The sequence below is a fragment of the Dermacentor albipictus genome, chromosome 2, assembly GCF_038994185.2.
Source record: "Dermacentor albipictus isolate Rhodes 1998 colony chromosome 2, USDA_Dalb.pri_finalv2, whole genome shotgun sequence".
Taxonomy (NCBI): domain Eukaryota; kingdom Metazoa; phylum Arthropoda; class Arachnida; order Ixodida; family Ixodidae; genus Dermacentor; species Dermacentor albipictus.
Window position 1 is genome coordinate 175,339,352 of NC_091822.1, and position 21,728 is coordinate 175,361,079.

A 21,728-nucleotide genomic window follows, 5' to 3' on the forward strand; every position below is an offset into this window, starting at 1 on the left:
GCGACCGTACACTAGCTCAGCTGGCGAAAACCCCGTAGCCGCATGCGGCGCGGTCCGTAATGCAAACATAACCCCAGGCAGACACAGCTCCCAGTCAGTTTGGTGTTCAAAACACAATGCTCTCAACACGCGCTTCATGACGGAGTGGAGCTTCTCAACGGAATTCGACTGGGGGTGGTGCACTGAGCTGTGTGGCAGCTTTACCCCGCACCTTTCGAGAAAGGCTGTCGTCAAAGCGCTAGTAAACACTGTGCCCTGATCTGATTGGATTTCCGCAGGAAAACCAACTCGCGCAAATATGGACAGTAGTGCATTGACTATCTCAACTGAGCTGAGTTCTTTAAGCGGCACTGCTTCAGGGAACTTTGTCGCTGGGCAGATCACAGTCAAAATGTGTCTGTACCCCGTGGCTGTTACCGGCAGAGGTCCTACTGTATCAATAACGAGCCGTCTAAAAGGCTCCGTAATGATAGGTACCAACTTCAACGGCGCCCTCGATTTGTCCCCTGGTTTGCCCACCCGCTGACAGGTGTCACATGTCTTCACAAAGTGGTCTGCGTCCCGAAAACACCCTGGCCAATAGTACTCTTGCAAGAGACGGTCCTTAGTTTTCTTAACTCCTAGGTGTCCGGACCACGAACCCCCATGCGACAAGCGCAACAGATCCTGACGATAGCATCGAGGCACGATCAGCTGATCGAACTCCACTCCCCTGCGGTCTAGATACTTCCGGTACAGGACCCCACCTCTTTCCACAAAGCGAGCATTTTTCTTGGCGATACCTTCCTTGACAATGCAGCGTATGTTTTCTAGGCTGCCATCCTTCTTTTGCTCGGCTATCAAAGCCGACCGGCTGACTTTTAGCAACCTATTAAGTCCGTCTGACGTAGGCGCGATGAGCAAATCTGCAGATAGCTCTTCTAACTTTCCCGCATCGGGAATTTCCTCTCCAGTATCTGGTGCCTTTAACGCTACAGGCTCAATTTTATTCAGTTCGGGCGTGCTCTGAATATCAGCTTTCTGCGCCTCTGACCCTTTCTCATCGTTCGACAACGTCGGCCCCGCAACTACCGCCTTTGCAGCGAGCTCCCGAACCTTCGATCTGGTTAAGGCCTGAACGCTAGCCTCACCAAACAAAAGCCCCTTCTCGCGCAGGAGGTGATCGGACCTGTTCGAAAATAGGTACGGGTACTGGGGGGGGGGTAGCATAGATGACACTGCGGCCTCCGTCTCAAGCGCTCCGAAAGGTCCTTCAATAAGCACTTTTGCTACGGGCAGACACACGCTATGAGCTTCCACGGCTTGCTTGATCCATGCGCACTCGCCCGTGAACATATCGGGTTCTACGTAAGAGGGGTGAACTACATCCATCGTAGCTGCGGAATCGCGAAGCACTCGGCACTCTTTCCCGTTCACGAGGAGGTCTCGCATGTAAGGCTCGAGAAGCTCCATGTTCTCGTCAGTGCTGCATAATGACAAAAACACGACTTTTGTTTTTGTTTCTGGACAGTGCGCCGAAAAGTGACCCGGCTTCTGACACGTATAACAAACGCGCGCTTGCCTCGTCTCGAACCGCTTTCTGCGTTCGGCTTCGGTTGCCGCCGTCTCCTTACGTTCGGTCGGACTGCTTTTACTCGCATCCGCACTACGTGTGTCCCCCTTTGCTCTCATGGGCGTGAACTTCGGCCTCTCAAACTTGGAGCCAAATTCACCCTTTTGACCGTCCTTAGCTCCGCGAGCCCGACGCGTCACAAACTCTTCGGCTAGCTCAGCGGCTCTAGCCACCGTACTAACGTCTGGCCTATCCAGGACCCAGTACCGCACGTTCTCAGGTAACCGACTATAAAACTGTTCCAGCCCGAAACACTGCAGAACTTTCTCATGGTCACCAAACGCTTTCTCTTCTTTGAGCCACTCCTGCATGTTTGACATAAGCCTGTAGGCAAACTCTGTATATGACTCACTTTTGCCTTTCTAATTTTCTCGAAACTTCCGACGGAACGCCTCCGCTGACAGCCTGTACTTTTTTAGCAGACTCGATTTCACTTTGTCGAAATCCTCTGCCTCCTCTCTCTCCAAGCGAGCGACTACGTCGGCCGCCTCGCTGGGTAACAAAGTGAGCAAGCGCTGTGGCCACGTTTCCCGGGAGAACCCCTGCTTCTCGCACGTTCGCTCAAAGTTAACCAGGAACAAACCAATGTCCTCTCCAAGCTTAAACGGCCGCATCAGGTCAGTCATTTGGAACAATACTCGTTCTCCTGCACTGTGTGCCTGACTTCCATTACGAGCGTGTTCCATCTCTAACTCGAGACGCTTCATTTCCAAAGCGTGTTGACGGTCGCGCTCTCTTTCTTTCTCTTGCTGCTGTCGTTCTATCTGTTCTTTACGTTCACGCTCATCTTTCTCTTTTTGTTCTTTTCGTTCACGCTCATCTTTCTCTTTCTGTTTTTTAAGTTCGCGCTCCTGTCTTTTTGCCCTCTCCTCAATGGTCTCAAGGCATTCCGACAGCTCGTCATCCTCAGCTTCTAACTCAAGAATAGCCCTCAGCAGTTCTGGTTTTCTGAGTTTGTCTGAGACATCCAGACCCAACTCTCTTGCAAGCTCCAGCAATTTCGGTTTGCGCAACGACTTCAAATCCATGGCTGCTCTGAATGCTGCTTTCTCTACTGCCTACTATTGTCTTGCCGCAAACTAACCCGGCAGCAACGACAACGACAATTACCAGCTCTGTTTCTGACACCAACAAAAGCCTGGCAAAACTCAGAAGAAGAAAGTCCCGCACTCACCAAACCTCGCAGCCAAGAATTCAGCGCAGTCGTTCCGCTGCAGGCAACCAGTCATCACACAGGGCTCGTTGCACTGCTCCCGGATGGTCGTTGTGCTGCTCAGCATACAGTCAACCGCATATCTTCGCTGCTGGCCTCCGTTGTCGCGATTTCACCGCTGGCAACCAGCTGTTGGGATCCCACCGATGGCACCGGTTGTTGGAACCTCAGTGCTGACACCCGTTATTGCAGTCGCACCGCTGGCACGAGTTGTTGCAAATGGGTCGCAAGCCCCAAGGGTAGCGTTGGTCTAGCGGCCTGGGGCACCACTGGAAGCATCCGAAGGTCTTGGCAAAGCATGAGTCGACTGCTAACAGAACAACTTGTTTGTTCTAGCATCGTAAAAGAGCGGCCGGTCAGGTCGACCGAAGTGGAGAGACGGGAGAGCACGCTACTCAACAGAAGAAATCGGAGCCTCTCTCCTGGCGTCCGGGGGCAGCTGCTCTTATACTCTCGGAGTTGAGGGCAAGAGGGAAGGTCACGGGACTAGGTCACGTGACGGTGGGGCACAGACACGCTGAGAGACACGTTGGGACAAGGTGGTGACGCATCAGCCGGGCCGGCGCCGGTCAGACCTCCTCGCTTCACACTGGGAGAGCTCCTCTCCCCGGCTGCCGCGCTTTGACAAGCGTGGGCACACACACACACACACGCACACACGAAGACACGTGGCACTGAAACATGCCGGGACGCGCTCGGCGGGGATGCGTCGCGGCCGCTCCGAACGGGCCAAAATGTCCGCCGCTTTGAACGAAGCCCCGGCGTCCGTTGAATCCGCGCCGGCTATACCGCGCGTCGTAGGCGAAACGTAACAGCCCTTTGTCACGCAGTAAATGATCCGTCCGATTCGAAAAAAATGTAAGGGTACTACTGCAGCGACGAGAATTTGGAAACTGCAGCCTCGGTCACAAGCTGCCCGAACGGTCCACTGATTTTGAGTTTGGCCATAGGTAGACACACGCTGTGTTCTTCTACAACCTGTTTGATTCATGCTACTTCTCCCGTGAAGTCATCCACCGTCACTTAAGAGGGATGGACAATGTCCATAGTGGCGGCACTCTCTCGCAGCACCCGGCATGGTTTGCCATTAACTTGTAGGTCGTGAAGATATGGGCTCAAAAGTTTCATATTCTCGTCTTTTTCATCCACGTAGGCGACAACTACGCTAGGCTTCCGGCAGTTTACAGCGATATGTCCGAGTTTGTGGCACTTATAGCAGCGGATAGGTCTAAAGGGCTTCTTTTCTGCTCTTTTTGTATGGTTTCCCCGTTTGATTTCTCCTCGCTCTTTTCTGAGGGCCTTTCCTGCATGTGTACAGGCTCCGGTCGTCTAATCTGTGAACCCTTTATGAACGGAAATGGTTTCCACGGTCCATTTCGACCGTCCCAATTTCCGTCCTCGGCGTTCAGCGAAAGGTACGCGTTGCATTCTCTTCGGCTAATTCAGCCGCCCTTTCCACAGTGTTTACATTTCCTCTGTCTTGCACTGACAGCTTCACAGATTGGGGTTGCTTTTGTAAAACTGATCTAGACACATGCATTCAATAATCATGTCTCTGCTCTCGTACGCTTCCGCACTTTTCAACCACTCGACTAGGTTTGCCTTTAAGCCATATGCAAACTCCGGATATCCTTCGCTGTCCTTCTACCCCGTGCTTCTAAACCTTTGCCGAAACGCTTCGGCTGAAAGGCGGTACTTCTTCAAAAGACTAGCCTTAACCTTCGCCTAATGATCTGCATCTTGCGCATTGAGTCTGGCGATTAGCTCCGCAGCCTCACAGGGCAACATAGACAAGAACAGCTGCGGCCATGTACTCGTACGGAAGATCATCTTCTCGCAAGTGCTTTCAAAATTTCCTAGGAACAAGTTTATATTGTTCCCTACCTCAAATGGCTTTAACAGCCTGTCCATGCGGTATGATTCTGCCTCACTTGATCGTCCCAGAGCCCCTTCACTTCCTTGAGACAACTCCAAACGTTTGCTTTCAAGTTCAAGTTGCATTTTTTTAGCTCGATCGCGATCGTTCTCGCGTTCCTCTCTGTCCCGTTCTTATCTCTCTCTCTGTCCCGTTTCTCTATTTTCCTATGAAGTTATAACAAAATTTCAATGTTCTACTCCCTGTCCTGTTATGAAACCAGCTGCAATATTTCCGATTTTAGCATTTCCCTGCGTACCTCCAGACCCAGCTCCTCACCAACAATCAACAATTCGTCTCTAAGCAGTGTCCTTAACTACATGATTGCTGCTGTACTGCTTTGGTCCTGCTCGCTAAATGTACCCAGGTAAACACAACCTAGCTAACAATCAACAATCCAGCTTCCCTACTGTTCTAAACTGAACAACCACAAAATGAAGCCTAGAGAGCCAGAGCAAGAACGAAGCACTCACCACAGACACAGCCACACGTCGCTGCCAGCCAATTGTAAGGGTTGGGGTTGGGCATGAAATAAATGGTAGCTAGCCCATGCCGTCGTTCGACTCATCCACGCTGAGGACGTTGTTGAAGGGAGGGACTTGTTCTCATCGAGAACGAGCAATATGGGATTTATTTACAATATGTACATGAAGTGTGGAGAACGTTACATTTGATATGTCTAGCATGACTGAACGAGAATGCACACCAAACAGCCGACAACGGCTGCTTAAGAACACTTTGTCCTCCCTAGATCTTTAGGTGAGGGAAAACTGCCTTTCAACCTTCGACCAATGGGAGCTACCGAAGACATCGTAGTCAACCCGCCTTTAAGGTGGAGGGTTCACACGCTCACTTCCGCACTTTGGTTTCACTGAACACACCGATGTGAGAGGGTTCTCGTAGACAAAGGATATGACCCAAGCAGGCGCCTCCTGATCCCAGAGCTGACGCAGCAGTCAGTTGCCGCCGCGTCTGTCCATTGACTGTGACACTTCTGGCGCCCGTGAGAAAGCACCGCAAAACATCCTTTTCCAGGAGCTCTTTCGCTCCAAGCAAGCGGTGAAGGCGACAGCGAATCCACTAACAATACTGGGCCCGCTCAACGTGGCTAGACATGCCGGCGCCGTTGTGCTGTTGAGGTGACGCATTGTTGTCTTTACAAAGCGAGTTGTCGCAGCGGGCTGGGAAGGGTTTGGGGGTCGCTTCTCCGAAGATCGTTAGCCCCCTGAGGCCGATCGTAACAGGGAGACCTTCGGGCAAGTGCCCGCAGAGGAAGTGCATATTCGCACTGGCGTAGGGGGTGTTTCAGTCTGGGATTGACGAATGAGTAGAGCCTATTCCCGGGTGAGCGCTTTGCTGAGCTTGGGGAACTTGCGTGTAGCCTCAAGGTCTGCCGTAGAAGCAGGGGAACTGATCGTATCGCCTGGTCTGGTCGCGGAATGTCACACATGGTTGAAAACCTCGCAGACAAGCTATTGAGCTCTTTCATTTCACGGCGATCCCGTCATTACAAGGTTTCCAGACGATTCCTAGAGAACCCTGTGCGTGCCTTTGCATAACTGGAGATACGGCTAGGGACATCGTTCTGCACCGACTGCACCAATTCCCTGCACGCCGCCATATAGTCGGTAAATATAATTCTTGGAGGGGCTGAGTTGGAAGGGGGCATGTGTTTGTTTGCGACGGCTGTGAGCTCCGCTAAGGTGGGATCTGTATCTGGGAGTATTCCTCCGTCTGTCCACTTTAGGGGTCTTCATTCACGACTCTTATGTCAGAGCCCTGGGTCCCAACGCTAGCATCGGCGTGAAGGAGTATCTTACTGTATACTTCTTGAAGTAGGCAACCCGTGGGCGTCGTCTCTCCTTCTCTCTTTCGGGATTCATATGGTGTCGCAGTGTTACTATGAGAAAGAGTGGAGTTGTTTCGGGGGCGCGCATTCAGAGTAGGCCAAGCTGATGGTTGACAGCCGATGCGGCGCACGAATTGTAGGCCTTTTCGTGTGTGCTGTAGGCAAAGTCCTTTTTCAACGATGATGAATATTTGCTAGTTTAACCGCGGTGTTATAGCATCCCCTGTCAAGGAGGTAAACGGAATGCCGAAGGGTCAACTTTGTCGCCTTCCGGATGAGGGCATCAATTCTAATAATATCTTGCTGCTGAAGGTTAATATATGGCAGGGGGTGGTTTCCAGTGGATATGCATTAGACATTATGGCGGTTGCTAGACCGGTGTGTAAAAAAAAAATTGCAGATTAACCCACGCGCCTATAATGATCAGACACGTACCCAGTATTTTCTTTTTTTTGGGGGGGGGGGCAACCCAAGGTAAGATTTAAATGGAAATTAGGGGAGGGGGTTACCTTTACTAGCACAAATGTGAATAATACCCACCGTTCGTCACAAAGACGCGTAAGCACGCAAAACAGAAATGAAATGAGGTGTATCTCACAGGTACGCCTGTGGGATACACCTCTCCTTCACTTGGCAAACAAGAAACCACATCAAATGGACTCGCGCAGGAAAGAAGCGCAGGAAGAACACTCTCAAGAACAAGTAAACAAGCGAAAGTCTAAAATAAAGATTTCTAGTGGCGTTTTATTAATTATCTCTGGAGAATTTGGAGAAATATATATTTACAGGACAATCACAGTTCATTTGGATTCCTCGTTTACTCCTCTACCAAGTGCCAAAACCGACTCTTATTGTTATTTGGGAAGTTGCGTAACGATGCGTGGCCGCCAGTCCCGTACAACCGCGAAGAGCGCAGGACGCGTAGGTTCTAGACGTACTGCGCCCACCGCGGAAGGTTAGAACACCCACATAATCACGGCTGAGAAGTGGCTACGTCAGGCGGCTCGACTGATAACGGTAGAAGCCAGGGCCGGATTAAGAAAAACCGGGGCCCTGGTCTAATTCGCATGCAGGCCCCATTTCACTATACTGTCCACCTCCCCCCTGTAGCCTGATACGCTACTGGAAATATGCATGCTTCATTTCAATTCCACCAAATTAAAAAGAAGGAAGTGCGATCAACGGGGCTATTATTATTGTTATTATTATAAGGAAAGCAACAATACTTGCTCGAAATTTGTGCTGTTGTAAACAGCAACACATATGTTCACTTTGTGATTAATCTGCATTCTGTTTTCAGCAAAAGCTAGGCTTTAAGGGAAAGATTAGTGCACTCAAGACGAACAAGAACGTAGAAAAGACAGCACAGCTCAGATGTCGATCCTTCTGAAGCTAGGCTTTGTTTGCATCACTAAGTTTAATCCCGTGAGGAGATGCATGGTTGTATCCAAAACATTCTTTATTAAAATGCATGCATCAGGCTGCAGTAATCGTTATACACGTTACTCTATAAATATGCAATAGATATATACAATAATTAAGGCAATGCAAACACCATAAAGTACACTAGAATACAGATGAAAATTGCCAACTGTAATTACAAAACATTATTTGAAAATATTTTCGTTAAAGGCAAGACAAGCAAGGACGACGCCTTATAAACGTGGCACTATCAAAAACAACGAAAATACATTTCTTTATAAGCACGCTAAATATCACAAGAAGAACAAACAAGAGACGAACAACGATGATTTGCATATATTCAATTACACTGCTCAGCGTTTCATTGGTAACATGGAGGCTGGGAGGCGACACAACGAACTTTTTGGAACTATTCATGTATAGCGCAAACAGTCCTCTTTTAAAATGGCATCTTCCGCGCCTCCGCTTTGGCGAAATCAGATATAGTCTGTTCGCGGGGGAGGTCACTTTCCATGGACATGATACCAAGCGAATTCACTTTGTCGTCAAGGAGGCTCGAACGAAGGCGATTTTTTATTAGCGACAACGTGGAAAACGATCGTTCGGTCTGACAGTTTGCCACGGGTATGCTTAAGTACATTGGCAAAGCAATAGACATGTTCGGAAACACATCAGTAAGCTTTCTTTCGTGTAGCAACTTCATTATTCCCAGGGCACTCGTGTCCTGGCACACAGAGTTGTGCAGAAAGTTCGCAAACTGAACGATTTCAGCGAAAAATGCTGGCTCCAAATCATTTTTTCTAGGTTTTCACCAACTTCTCAGCCTGCTGTGCCAGAGACGCCTCGCTCCCAGCTTCTGTCAGCAATTTTAAGAATCCGAAGCTTTCGCAGAGTTCAGTGTAGGCAGCCTTTCGCACTCGCAAAGCAGAGCCTAGAGTGTCAAGTACAACATTGTAGGTCTCTAAGATAAACTTTCTTCTACCTTGTGGCGCACTATCGCTTTTTCCGTCCGGGTGTGTACTGAAAACGATGCGTTTGCCCTCATCGTGATAACATTGATTAGTACTTAGCGTGCATGCTCTCTCTTCGAAGGTATCAAAGAGAAGTCGCAAAGAATTAACAAAGCCTTCGAAAGAGCTCAGCAGGTCTACAGCAGTTGAAATGTCTAGGCCTCGTTTCTGAAATGCTATGATCGTTTAGTCAAAGCGCTCCAAAATTTCACTCCAGAAAATCGTCATGAATGCAGTCTCTAGTTTTGTCATTTTCTTGAAAAGAGAGTGCGCTTCGTTCCTAGTGTCACCGTTTTCTTCCTCGTTTTTTGATATAGCTTCAAGGCAACAAAAGACTGCATTGAAATTTCTCAGAATGGCCTTACGTGATTCAGCGTGTCTTGACCACCTAGTCTAAGAGAGACTATTCAAGCAAGCTGCTGGCCAGTTCCGCCCACGCTATCCAAAAGATACCCCATTGTTTAGGCGAGGCAGCAAAGAACACATGTAGTCTCTGAATTACAGTGAAAATGTTGACTGTCTCAAGGCAACTGTCAACGCTACACGCGCCAACTAAGTTCAGTGAATGACCAGCACACGGGACGTAGACTGCCAATTCGGTCAGGTGTTTGATTTGAGCTTGCAGTCCCTTGTATTTTCCTGACATATTACTCGCATTATCATAAGCTTGGCCCCTACAATCAACGAGATGCCATTGGTCGTCAAGAGGGACATCACGGTATCGAAAAGATACAAGCCGGTGTGCTATTCAATTGGAACAAATCCAAGAAAGCGTTCGTACACTTTCCCATGTAAATAGTGTCGTAAAACAACTGACAGCTGATCAACGTGAGTAAGGTCTGGAGTCGAATCAACAATAAAGAGAAGTATTTTGCGCGTTTCACTTCGTCAACGAGACGTTCCTTGACAGCCTTTGCCATGTGCTCGATAAATTCATCACAAATGGTTTTTGACAGATGTGATGGTTGACCTTTTCCTTTGTTCCCGTAGCGTTTAATGTGCTCCTCTAGAAAGGGATCAAACTTGGCAATGGCCTCAAGCACTCCCATATAATTGCCATTTCTCGGTGAACCAAAAATTTCACTGTCCCTAAACGCTCGGTTACTCTCAGCTATAAGCTTAACTACAACGATTATGCGCTTCTACACCTCTGTCCAGTAAGCGGTCTCAGTGACAAGATGCTTAACCAACTCCTTGTCAATTGTGCTGCTCGGGTTAGAACGGGCGAGCCATGCTGCCACATAGTTCCGGTGCTCAACGCTATTTTCATGTGCGCAAACCTTTTCTTCTGCTATTTTCCCATCAGAAAAGCCGTGCGTGGTGAAAGCACTGGGGTTGCTTGAAATCGAAAATAGTTTGCACATGAAACAGTAAACGGAACCTTTGGACTGCGAGTACATTAACCAGTGTCACTCGTACGCCTCCCCATTTACAGCCTTTCGCACGAGAAGATGAGGTAACATATAGCGTTACTGAGTTTTGTATTGCCTTTCGGAAGACGGAAAATTTTCTGCCCGATTTTTAAAATACAAGGGCCCTTTCGCAAGGCATGTATACACTCCGAAAGCTCTCAGTAATAACGCCCCGCCACTTAGCAGGGTCACATCGGAGAATCTCGCAACGTACCTCTTGCTACGGGGGTGTCTATACTTCTCTGCTGCCGCAACGAGAAGCCGTCTCATTCATCTGCTCGAGGCACACTTTGCGGGTGGGAACATGATTATTTGGAGCGAAACTGACAGGAAACAAGTGAGTCGGTTCTTGGAGTGTTGTTTCCTGGCGCTCGTCAGTAGAAGGAGGCTCATCGGGGAGGTTTGGCACTTGTTGATCATCAGTAATAGAAATCGGGCGTGGCGCACCGGACACCTCGAGCTCTGTGGCAGGGGCCCGGCCGAGTAGCATAGACGTTGCTGACTCAGGAACAGGAGAGGGCTCGGTTAGCGTCGGTTGCTCAGAAATATGGACAACCGAGGTTGGCACCGTTTTCATAGGATCCAGACAACCAAGATGAGTCAAACCTTGCATCTTGCCAAAAAACCGTGATGATGGAGTTGCCAAGTCCTCCGCAGAAGCACAGTCGGTACTACAGGGAGTTTGACACGGACTATGGGTAGAGCTATCATTCAGTAGGTACTTTGTCATCTTTGCTAGCTTCTTTTCACGCTCTTGTCTTTCTAACTTCGCCTTTGTTTAGACGCACCACTTTGATGTTTGACCGAGCATTTTCGCCTGAATGGATGGTAATTGTTCACCGGGCACTTCGTCAGTCTGACGGGACCGCAGGTGTCCAACGGTGGCCGTCCCGATGATTGGCGCACGCTGCCTGGATGGTCCGTGGCTGTTCGAGAGTGGTGCGTCCCCCGGGAGCTCTTCAGCGGGCGGGCTTATGCAAGCTTAACCGGCGGCTCGGGGCTGAATCGCAGCCCGCGATCAACTTCCTTTTATAGACGCGCGCCGCGTTTATCACTAGCGCCAAAGCGGGCGTTCACATACGCATAGTGTTCCTTGTACAAATTCCCTCCTTCTCCGTACAAACTAACTCCTTCTACCGTTCCGGTCTCGTCTTCCTATTGGCTAGGAGCAATCGTCTGTTCTGGTAAGTTCGCGATTTTTCTTCCGCCCCGTCGACGACGAGCACGAGAACGAAGGGGAGAGGGCGACTCCTAGCGCGGGCGAAGTTACGCGCCCTCCGTCGCCTCTGAGTCATCTTTTTCTACTTCTTTCTGGAAAGTCCGGCGGCCAGTCATACTAACTTTTCCCGTCGAGCGCGCGCGAGGGTACCCAGCCACTAGGCATGAATGAGCCCTGGAGACAGGCCTTTGTGTCCAGCTCTCCAACTTCCCCCTTCACTCTTCCACAACCCTAGCGCGAACAGTGAGCATTCCATGTCCCACGGCACGCGGAAAAAAGCACGTGTGACGTCTTATTTTCTTTCCTGCCTAGACTCTGCCATCAGGCTCATCATCATCTGCTATCGGACTCATCCGCCCCCGCCCAATTTACCATCACGGTCACATCACAAGAAAAGTCGAATGGGCGGCACTGTTGGGTACTGAAGCACATCCTTGCTATGAGAAGGACAGCGGCGGAACTATATGAGAGGTGGAGGGTGGCGTGATGGTGACGAGGGGCAAGGGAGATTTGGGTACTCATCCCACATTACATGTTTTAGGTGTTTCCCCCTTGCCCCTCCTGTCCAGAAAGCACTGGACAGACGGACTGACAGGAAACCACGAAAACTTCCAAGCAAACGCACCTCGCTTCGTAAGAAAGAGGGCCCCGACGGGGTGGCGGCGGATTCCTGTTTTTGCAGCTCGACAAGCGTTCCCCAAATGATCAGGCTTAACGCATGCTGTTACATTAGGTGGAGGGCTCCGTCTGCTTGTTCTGGTTTTCTCGCTTCATACATGTCGCTCAAAGTTCCGTTTCCCATGGTTCGCTGTACAAAGCAGGTTAGAATAAATGGGCCCCCTTCTGCTACTGTCCGAGGTGAGGCCCTGGGCTGCAACCCCCTTTAGCCTCCCCCCTTGCTCCAGCGCTGGTAGAAGCGTCATTCAATACACACGGAATTGTTCTCCAGTTCCGGCGGCGTTTTCTCTACTTCCTTTTTAAATAAAAATGTATTGATCTGTAAATATTTTCACAAGTAACGTTAAATTTGGTAATTTTTGCTTTTTCTTCCTGTTTGACTATTGCCTTGGCTCTCTCCCTTAGTAGATCGCTTAATTTCTCAAGTCCTTGCGACTGTTGTTTCCAGCCTGCCAATGTTGCACGGAAAGTGCTGTACAATTAAGGAAAAACCGGACGAGGTAACGGGTGGCAGTCATATTCCTTGCGGGTTTAACAGTTTTTGCAGGGTTTGACGATGGTTGCTGTTTCGCATGATTTTAATTTCCACCTTATCTAACCCATATCGCGGGTATATGGTTCTGAGGAGCTGCCAACGTCACACCGAGCCGTCACCCAAGGAAATAATGAAGCAAAAGGAAAAGTTAAACGCAACTGGCGTGTTCTCCTGCCGCAACTCGTTCCACGAGCATACAGACCAGCTGATCTACGAACCGAATCCCTTTTCTGGTCCCAGGATCAGTCTAAACAAAGAAGGTTGAACTAACGAAGCAACAGCGATGCGCGTGACCGTTGAATAGATGGTGACAACTGAACTCATCTCGAGTTATTCGCGCGGGCACTGAATCGATGAGAAAACTGGCCTTCGCACCCTTGGAGATGCGATAACCACCGCTATCCAAAAGGAGTGAAAGAGGCAGCAAAATGTTGATCGCTGAAATAGCTGTCAAGTCTCAAGATTGAATTGGCAACGCTTTAGGAATGTGTGTGAGGAGGGGTGGCGTGGGCGGGAAGCCCTCCCCCCGCCCCCTTATTACGTCTTTGATAATCATACACATTGTATAATTAAGTGGGCTAATTTTCCACCGAAATTATCGAGGTTTCTCTTCTCCCTGCAGGAAGAGGTGTGGCGCGCAGACCTATTAACAGAATTTCGACCTATTGCGTCTTGAAGTCCGCTCCCAATTAAGTAGCCAAGCACGTTTATTTTAATGTCATTTTGTGTGCACCTTCTTCGGTCACCTATAGTAGGATACAACTTAAAAAAGCAGTAGTTAGCAACCAAGGCACACGGTCCGCGTGGGGTTGTTACTCCGATAGCCGATCACAGAAGCAAATAAAATCGTCATGCGACCATTTCAAAATGGCGTCGTACTTGATACCTCCGGAGCGTCTGCCGTTCTTAAAGAGTCTTTTCGTCGGCAGAAGCGATGAGGTGTGCAACAGACACGGACAAAGTGTAGGGAGTCTGAGCATTTCACTCTTCAAAAGTGCGCGATATATCGTTCATTTCACTGCTGACACCGTTTTACTCGTAAATCATCACTACCAACTCAAGTGAAACGTGACAATAAATAGTTGCAGCGAAGCAAGCGTTTTATTTCAGTTCAATAAACAAGTTGATTTCACCGTTAGGCTATAATAGACGAATGAGAACGTACAAAGTTACGCGCTTATAATTTTATTTTTGTGGTTACCGCCTTATTTAGGTAACAGGGAAAGTCTGAAGTACAAACTATTTGCAGCCTCGCGGAGGAACAGTGGCTGGCGGTAATCAGGGCGTCGGCGGGGCTTCACTGCAGACTTGAGTTGTATCCGACTCAGAGGCCGTGTACTTGCTGTTTCCGCGATGCGCGACTAGCTGCTTCTCCTTCTGCTTAAATTTGATGGCTATAGGTGATGTCCAAAGTTTTATATGTTTATGACGTGTTTCGGGCTCTTAAAATCGCTTCCGCCGCCTTCAAACCGAAAAAGCATAGCCTTTAAGATGTACATTTTCATTCCAGAGGACGCCAGGGAGACGTGGATTTGGGCGTGGATTTGGAGACAAACCGGCAGCTTCAAGAAACAGCGGCGGATGACTCAATTTGTGAGTCCTATAGCCTACGCACGTATGGTCTAGCATTTATGGTCTCAAACCCCCAGGCGAGCGTGTGGGACGTGGCCGCCCAGGTACCTCTTTCCAAGTCATCAGTCTGGAGGATTAGAAATGGCGGCCTTTAACCCGTACCACCTTAAGCAACACCAATGCTTAGAAAATGGGCACCTGTAGAATCGTCAAGATTTCTCGAATTGGGTTCTCACCAAAGCCGATGAATCACCGGACTTTTTAAACAATCATATGCCCGCAGATGAAGCCAATTTTCGCAGAAACGCGTAGATAAATTTGCGTAATGCACATCATTGGGGTGACTCTAATCTACACAGGGTAAAGCGCAATCGGCACCAGTACCAGCGGTCTGTCCCATCTTGATCACACACTTATTGGTGAGCGTTACGTGAATAAAATCCATGAAAGGGTGGTGGATGAGGTTCTCAGCAAAGTCCCGCTGTCACGTCTTCCACTTCCGTGGTAGCACCAAGATATGGCACCCGCACACAGCAGCAGCCGAGCACAAAACTGGCGGGATGCGACTTTTCGTGCGTAATAGATTGGAAGGCACGGGCCTGGAAATTGGCCGGCTACGTCACCGGACCTCTCTACACTCGATTTCTTTCTTTGGGGTTATGTGAAAGATCGTGCTTGCACGATCCAGACGGACGTCAGATTAGTTCAAGACAAGGATAACGGATGTCCGCCGCATAATTCCGGTGGGGGTCATCAAGAAAGCCTCTGAAGATGTGATAAAATGGACACTGTACTGCGTAGCTGCAAAAGGAGACCTATTCGAACACGTCACATAGGCTAGTGTTCAACGGAGGTTACGAATTCATAGATAATAAGGGCACACTGAAAGCTGATGACATTTTTTTTTTTTGCAGACATCCTGATTGTCAATTCAGCTCATTTAGACGTGGTATATTTACTGTCATGAACGCATCGGTTTTGCCTTTTCTCAACACGTTGGTCGCTTCCCGGTCTGTTTATTTCGCTTTTATTTTTTGAGACTAACCTGTTTTTCCAGCACGTGTTCACTTTCATGACAAATAAAACGCTCACTTTAATTTGGCTTTGGTCCGAAGCAAGATTATTGCGCGAATTATGCCTTCGCGCGCACTCTTTCGATGCGGCGCCAGCAAAGCCGCGGAATTTTGAAGCAATTTCTGCCTATTCCATTGCTTTTCGCATTTCGTGCGTGGTCAGAGCGGCGCTTCGGCCGCGTTATCAAGGGGCATTTGTTATCAGCGTGATCAGACGGCCTTGACAGGCACGAGACGTTCATTTGAGGTATCGCCAGTCGTTTGTACGCAGGCGCGAGTAAGAGCGGGCGCGAGAGGGAAAATCTGTGGGCTTTTGCTCTTTGAATACATTACTCTGCCTATAGGCACTGCGGAGGACGTTTCTGTGCGCGTGTTGTGTGCGTTTGTCCCCTAGATATGCCGGCGTTGCGGAGTGCGGTCGAGTTTAGGCTCCTCCGCTGGCTGCCCGTGCGGTGAGGCAGCAGCCATATGGTGATCACTCTGTCTGAAGGGGCGAGGTTGTGACGCGGTGTTGTATAAGTCGTGGGTCGCTGTCTTCGTCGCGACGATAGATTGGATTTTTTACAAGCACTGCTCCAGGAGGGGCATGTGACCGGGAAACGGAGGCCTCAGGAGAGCACCTGTTATAATAAAGCGGGCGGCGCAGGATCTCCGGGGCACCCAAGGGGTAGCGGGAGGCCAAACCGAACTGGTCCTTGGGTTGGCGCTCGCCGAGGTCTGCGCATGCCAGGGGTGTATAAGATCGGCTGCCCGATATCGCGGACAGCCATTTTTTATGCGAACACCCCCTGGCACGCTGCGGCCTCCGCGGCCCCAACCCAAGGGCCGCCCTGCCTAATTTCCAGCTTTGGTATCCCCGTTGCCGCTTTGGTGTCCTGGAGGCGCCGCCAATATTGCGAAATAATGACACGTTGTCACAATTATAAAACACGATTGAATAAATATAATTACGTCCAGCCGCCAATTTGTGACGCTAAGTACAGCACTACCGCGCCACGCGACTTCTGCAACGCCAGCGAGAAGGTACGTCAGACAGACTGTCTCGCGGCTGCGGCGCTGGTACTGAGTCAGTCGTCGTCACCGGCGACCTTTAAGCTACTTGCGTTCAACCGCGATTGCTAAGGACTTCTAGATTTTCTACCTATGCCGCCTGGCTCTACTACGGTCGCTACTGCTCCCACAGAAACATCTGTGATGTTATTCGCAAGGTACATCGCCGTAAGGCGCGAGAAAGCTATGATCCGCCACGACTGACTTAGCACGAGTGCAGCAGGGGCGAGAGAGTCTGTCTGACACAGCGGTCGCCAAATCGGGCGTCGGTGCCTACTGCTTCACCATTTTACCGCGCCGGCAGCCAGCGTCGGAGCGTAAACAAACTCTGCCCCACTCCGCAATGCCGGAACTCCTAGGGACGAACGCCTACAACACGCGCTAAGAAACCTCCTCCGTAGTGCCTAGGCAGAGTCATATATTCAAGGAGCAGAAGCGCCCAGATTTTCTCTCTCGCGCCCGCTCTTACTCGCGCCTGCGCACAAACGACTGGCGATCCCTCGAATGAACGTCTCGTCACAGGGCTGACAATGGTGGAGGAGCGAAGAGAGCAAGGCTCGCGCCGTGCGCGAAAGATGGCGCCAGGAGTGCGCGCAGCTAGAGCAGTGCGCTGGTTCCAGCTACAGAGCTGGTTACGGCGAGGGACAACGGTGAGGCACAGCGGCGACGGCCACACGAAATGCAGGAACGGGCGCAAAAAATGCTGCCCTCTAAAAAAAAAAAGAAAATTTAAAACAGTCTATATGTGCCCTGAAAGGAACAATGTTTAGTGCATGGGTTTGTGAGGTTGCACATGCACTAGGAGATATAAAAGAAAGGGTGCCTGAATGCCGATGAAGTGTGAATTATCTGTAAAGAATCATGATTTGTTCCCGTGTGCGCCTATGTTTCAAAGTGTGCAGTGATAAGATTTGAGCATGTGATGAAGGTGAAAATCGGCGATCATAGCGACCGTAGATGAATCCGATTTCTTTTTTCTGAACTGATTCCAAAAGGTAAATGTCACATGCGCAGTGAGGGGACCAAACAGTTGAAGTGTATTCCAGTATCAGGCGAACTAGTGATTTGTAAGCAGCTCCAGATGTGGGAGCAAGTTTAGCACTATAAGTAAATCCAGTGCAGGTGGTCAAAACAAGGTCAAGCACGGTAGCTTTTCACAAAGTACATCAGTTTGGCTATGTTTTAATTTGCACTAAATTGAATTCAGAACATACATTCAAGAAGGAAGTGCATTCACATGATAAAACGGATAGAATGAGGAAACAAGAAATACACTGCATCTTTATTACTGAACTGAAACGTTGCGCAGGATGTAGAGGTGTTGGATTGCGTAAAGGGCAGTGATCATAGTTAGGTGTAGGGTTGTCCTCGATTGGTAGAAAGAAGGGAAAAATATGAAAACAGGCCGACCTGGTAGGAGCTAAGACAACAAGAAAATTCAGGCCAGTGCTAAATAAATATCAGCCTTCAGAACAGGAGTATGTTAACACAGAGATAAAGAATATCAGACCCTAACGAAAATAATTTCAGAGGCATCTTCTGAAGTTGGGGGTAAGGCACAAAGTCATGGAACGGGTACGGTCTTGCAAGCAACAGAGGACCTCAGAAATGACAGTACAAATCTTTAATACCAGTAATCACACTAAACTGACTGAATTGTCAAAACTAGTAAGATGGAAAAGAATTAGTCACTTTAAATTAAGTTTACAATATTTGTCAGATTGAGAAAGTACTAAAAAACTGAAGCATAAATTCATCAACATTTGACATTGGCTTGAATGAGGTCTACCATATTGCCTCCTTTACTAGATGCCTGCAGCATGGCTCGAGCTCTCAGAGCAATGGGCCTGCCCTCAGTTGTGTGAACAAGCATCGTGTGGTGGCGTTCGCCACCGACACTATACGGTGCAAAAGACCGAATTTTAGAACGCAGATAATCAAGCAAGCTGCAAGACAGGCGAAACAGTCAGCATGGCGCGATGTTTCGCTTACCCAACGCGACGAACTGCAGCTATCCAGCGCCTCAGGAAAGCACCTGTTATAATGAGGCAGGCGGCGCAGGCGTCGGTGGGTCACGAGCCAACGCAGGGTGTTTACGTAGTCGGTACCGCGGTGAAATCGCGGTCGTCACAATCCTTCGGGTGCACATTTTAAATGCCGATTGTCTGGTTCTAGAATAGCTGTCGCCTCTAATGCCTGCAAACGTACGCTGAGCTATGATTAAGGTTAATGGTCTTTGAGATTCGCGTGCGAGCCTGATGAAGATTTCGGAAGCCACACGACCGAAATGCCCAGTGGTTCCGCCTGTCACACGTGGCGCTCGCGGCTAACACTGTCGTCATCATCATCAGCCTGGCTACTCGTACTGCACGTGCACATCATAATTGGATTTCTCCGCTCTTTGTACGCATGCGCGAGGAGCAGTGGCTGCGAGGGAGAAATGTGGGGACTTTCGGTTTTTGAGGTTTCTCTTCGCCTAGGTACTACGGGGAAGAAAGTTGTTACCTCCGTTTGTCCCTATCGAGTTGGCAGACAGACTGCGTGGCCGGCAAGGCGAAGATGCCGTGTTCGAGGTGAGTTCGTTGCTATTTTGTTGCGACGGTAGCATATTACATTTTTATAGTCGCAGGGGGATACGTTTGGAAGTGAGGTGTCTTCTCAGATCACTTTAGTGGCAAAGCATTACAGTGTGCCCATGCATTGTTCATTAGTGTCTATGAGCAAGGTCAGCATACCGCACACTTCAGGAGATTCGCGGGAACGGAAACAGTTTATGAATTCGACTGTCGTGCCGATGCGAGTTTGTTGCTCCTTTTTTTTATGGCGGTAGCAAAATAAATTCTGATAGTCGCAGGGGGATACGTTTGGACGTGAGGCGCTTTCTCGGATGACTTTAATGGCAATTGAAGCATTACTTCATGCCGATGCATTGTTCTTTAGTTTCGTTGAGCACACCACACACTTCAGGGGAATCGCGGGAACGGAAACAGTTTATGAATTCAACTGCCGGGCCGATGCATTAGTTCTTAATGTAACTGAGCATACAACACACTTGGAGATTCGTACTTGGGAATGGAAAATTTTGTACTCTGTATGTGAAAGTACTAAGACTTGCGTCGCAATGCAATCTGAGCCGTAGATCGTTGTGAGAGCTGTACAGCCACACTGCCAAAACACTGCGCCCTGCTAATGAATACGGAACAATTAAATGCATGCTAAAGAACAATGGTCGTCATGCTTCATAGGAGTAGACCCTTGTGAAAGCTGTACAGTAACACTGATATTGGCTACGTGGTGCAGATTCGTAGCGATCCTTAAGTGCTTGTGCGCAAGCACGACCACTTGAGGGCAACGTGAGGGCAGCTGTGTTGCCCTCAAGGAGGCGAGACGGGCTGGGGTACGTAGATGAAGGGAAGCTGCATCCTATTCTAGCTGCATTTAAATTCTAAGCAGCACTAAATGCGTCCGTTATTCGACATCGTGTCTGCCGAAAGGGCAGGAGGTACAGTTCGTACAAGAAAAAAAAAAGACACGAAGAAATGTGGTTGACGCTTGTCTAACGCTATTAGGTTCTAAACCCGCACGAGATTACGAAGCGAGCGTTCTAATATAACGTCATCAAATCAGCTAGGCCCAAGCAGCATTTCGCCGGAGCTGCCCTCAGTTCATATTTCCCGTATATTGCTAGTTAGTTAACCCGTGGTCTGCCTAATGATTAAGTTTAGGAGCTACGCGCTAAACAAAGAGAAAGAAAAGGAAAAAGAAGACCAAGAAAATATGCACGAAGACAGTGGCCCTTTCATTCTTTTTTTCGCAGTACGATGCTTTTTTTTTTTTTGCTAACGGACTACTTATCTTTCACCTCTCTTCTAGAAACAGGACACAGTTCATGTTCCGAGCCCAAACATTCCACTTCCACAGCCCAAGCAGGAACCAGGGGTAAATTTATGTACTCGCATTTTGCCTTTAGCATAGAAATGATTCAGTGCGGGCTTTTGTGATGTCTAGACTATTGCTTCACGTGATGCTCAACTGCCCAGATGTGGCTCGTTTCATGGGCGTAGGAAATAACGTAAGCTCTGTTCTGAAATGATCCGTAAAAGTAATAGTGGCCTCGTAGGCTTGCAATCCTATCGCAATGCAGGGTGTTGAACTTTTGCATCACCTTTCCTACTCGTCTAGTCGGCTGCCGTCGACAGGCCTCAGCATCTCGTTAAACACGTTTAACAATAAAAAACGACTGTAATTCGCAGAAACGAGGAGAGAAAATACAGAAAGTGAACGCACTGAGCGAAATATGTGTCCAAAATACTTTGACGCTATACAATACGCAATAAACTGAAGATTCCTGCCTCTGAGTAAACAGAATGAGGCCTCAATTCGCCCACGTAGATTGATAGGAAGCGCACTATAAAAGAATGAATGCCAAGGCACAAACCTTTGTAAGGTCACTGGTGAGAGCGTACCGAAAGCTCATATGACGTGCCATAATAATGTTTACACGGGGCAGCAGTTTAAAAAATACTAACCTGTAGTTTCCCTTATACCATCAGCTCGTAGCATGCTGAGAGTTACCATGCATATATCTCTGTGAACACCTATAGTTAACTGGTATGCTGCATCCCTTCGCGGGTGGAGTTATACCGGGCAACGTTGTTCTTGTTGCCAACGCCTCTGTGCAGTGTGGTAGGATGTGTGGAAAAAAAAAGTTGTTGAACAGAGCCCGGTTGGCCAACTGCATGCGGTGACACATGTTGGCCTGCTGTTCTGAAATACACAGCTCCAGTGCTGATCGTAAAGGTCTCACTACATAGCCGTGAGATTTCTGACTGAGAAGCCAGTCTACCAGCATTGTTTGTTCTCAGCGGTGTCCGATTGACTTTGCAGACGCGCGTGAACATGGAAGGCGGCGGCACCGCCGGTGGGGGCCACAAAGTGTCCGGCACAGTGGAGTATGACACGCACCGCAGCGACATTGGTGCCACCGTGACGGGACGGGGCCGCATTCGGGTCACGTGGGTGGGAGGGGCCAGGTTGGCATCCGCATCGCCATCCCCATCGGCGTCGCCACTGAAACGTGACCGACAGGCGATGAGGACCGGATATGATCGAGAAAAGCACTGTCCTCATGCTATTTAATAAACCCGGCCTAATTATATTGTCATTCT

General features: G+C 49.1%; 1 protein-coding gene across 3 annotated transcripts in view; it reads left to right on the forward strand.

Annotated features, from left to right (window-relative positions):
* Positions 1-21,728, forward strand: part of LOC139056313 (uncharacterized) — an 82,194-nt gene extending 60,466 nt beyond the window's left edge. For all 3 annotated transcript variants that reach the window (XR_011512280.1, XR_011512279.1, XM_070534470.1), the window contains exons 5-8: positions 14,376-14,458; positions 19,041-19,133; positions 20,434-20,499; positions 21,448-21,728. Coding sequence is in view for 1 of the 3 variants with exons in the window: in XM_070534470.1 (XP_070390571.1) it covers positions 14,447-14,458; positions 19,041-19,133; positions 20,434-20,499; positions 21,448-21,699 (423 nt within the window). In the remaining 2 variants the exon portion in view is untranslated. The remainder of the gene's footprint in view (positions 1-14,375; positions 14,459-19,040; positions 19,134-20,433; positions 20,500-21,447) is intronic.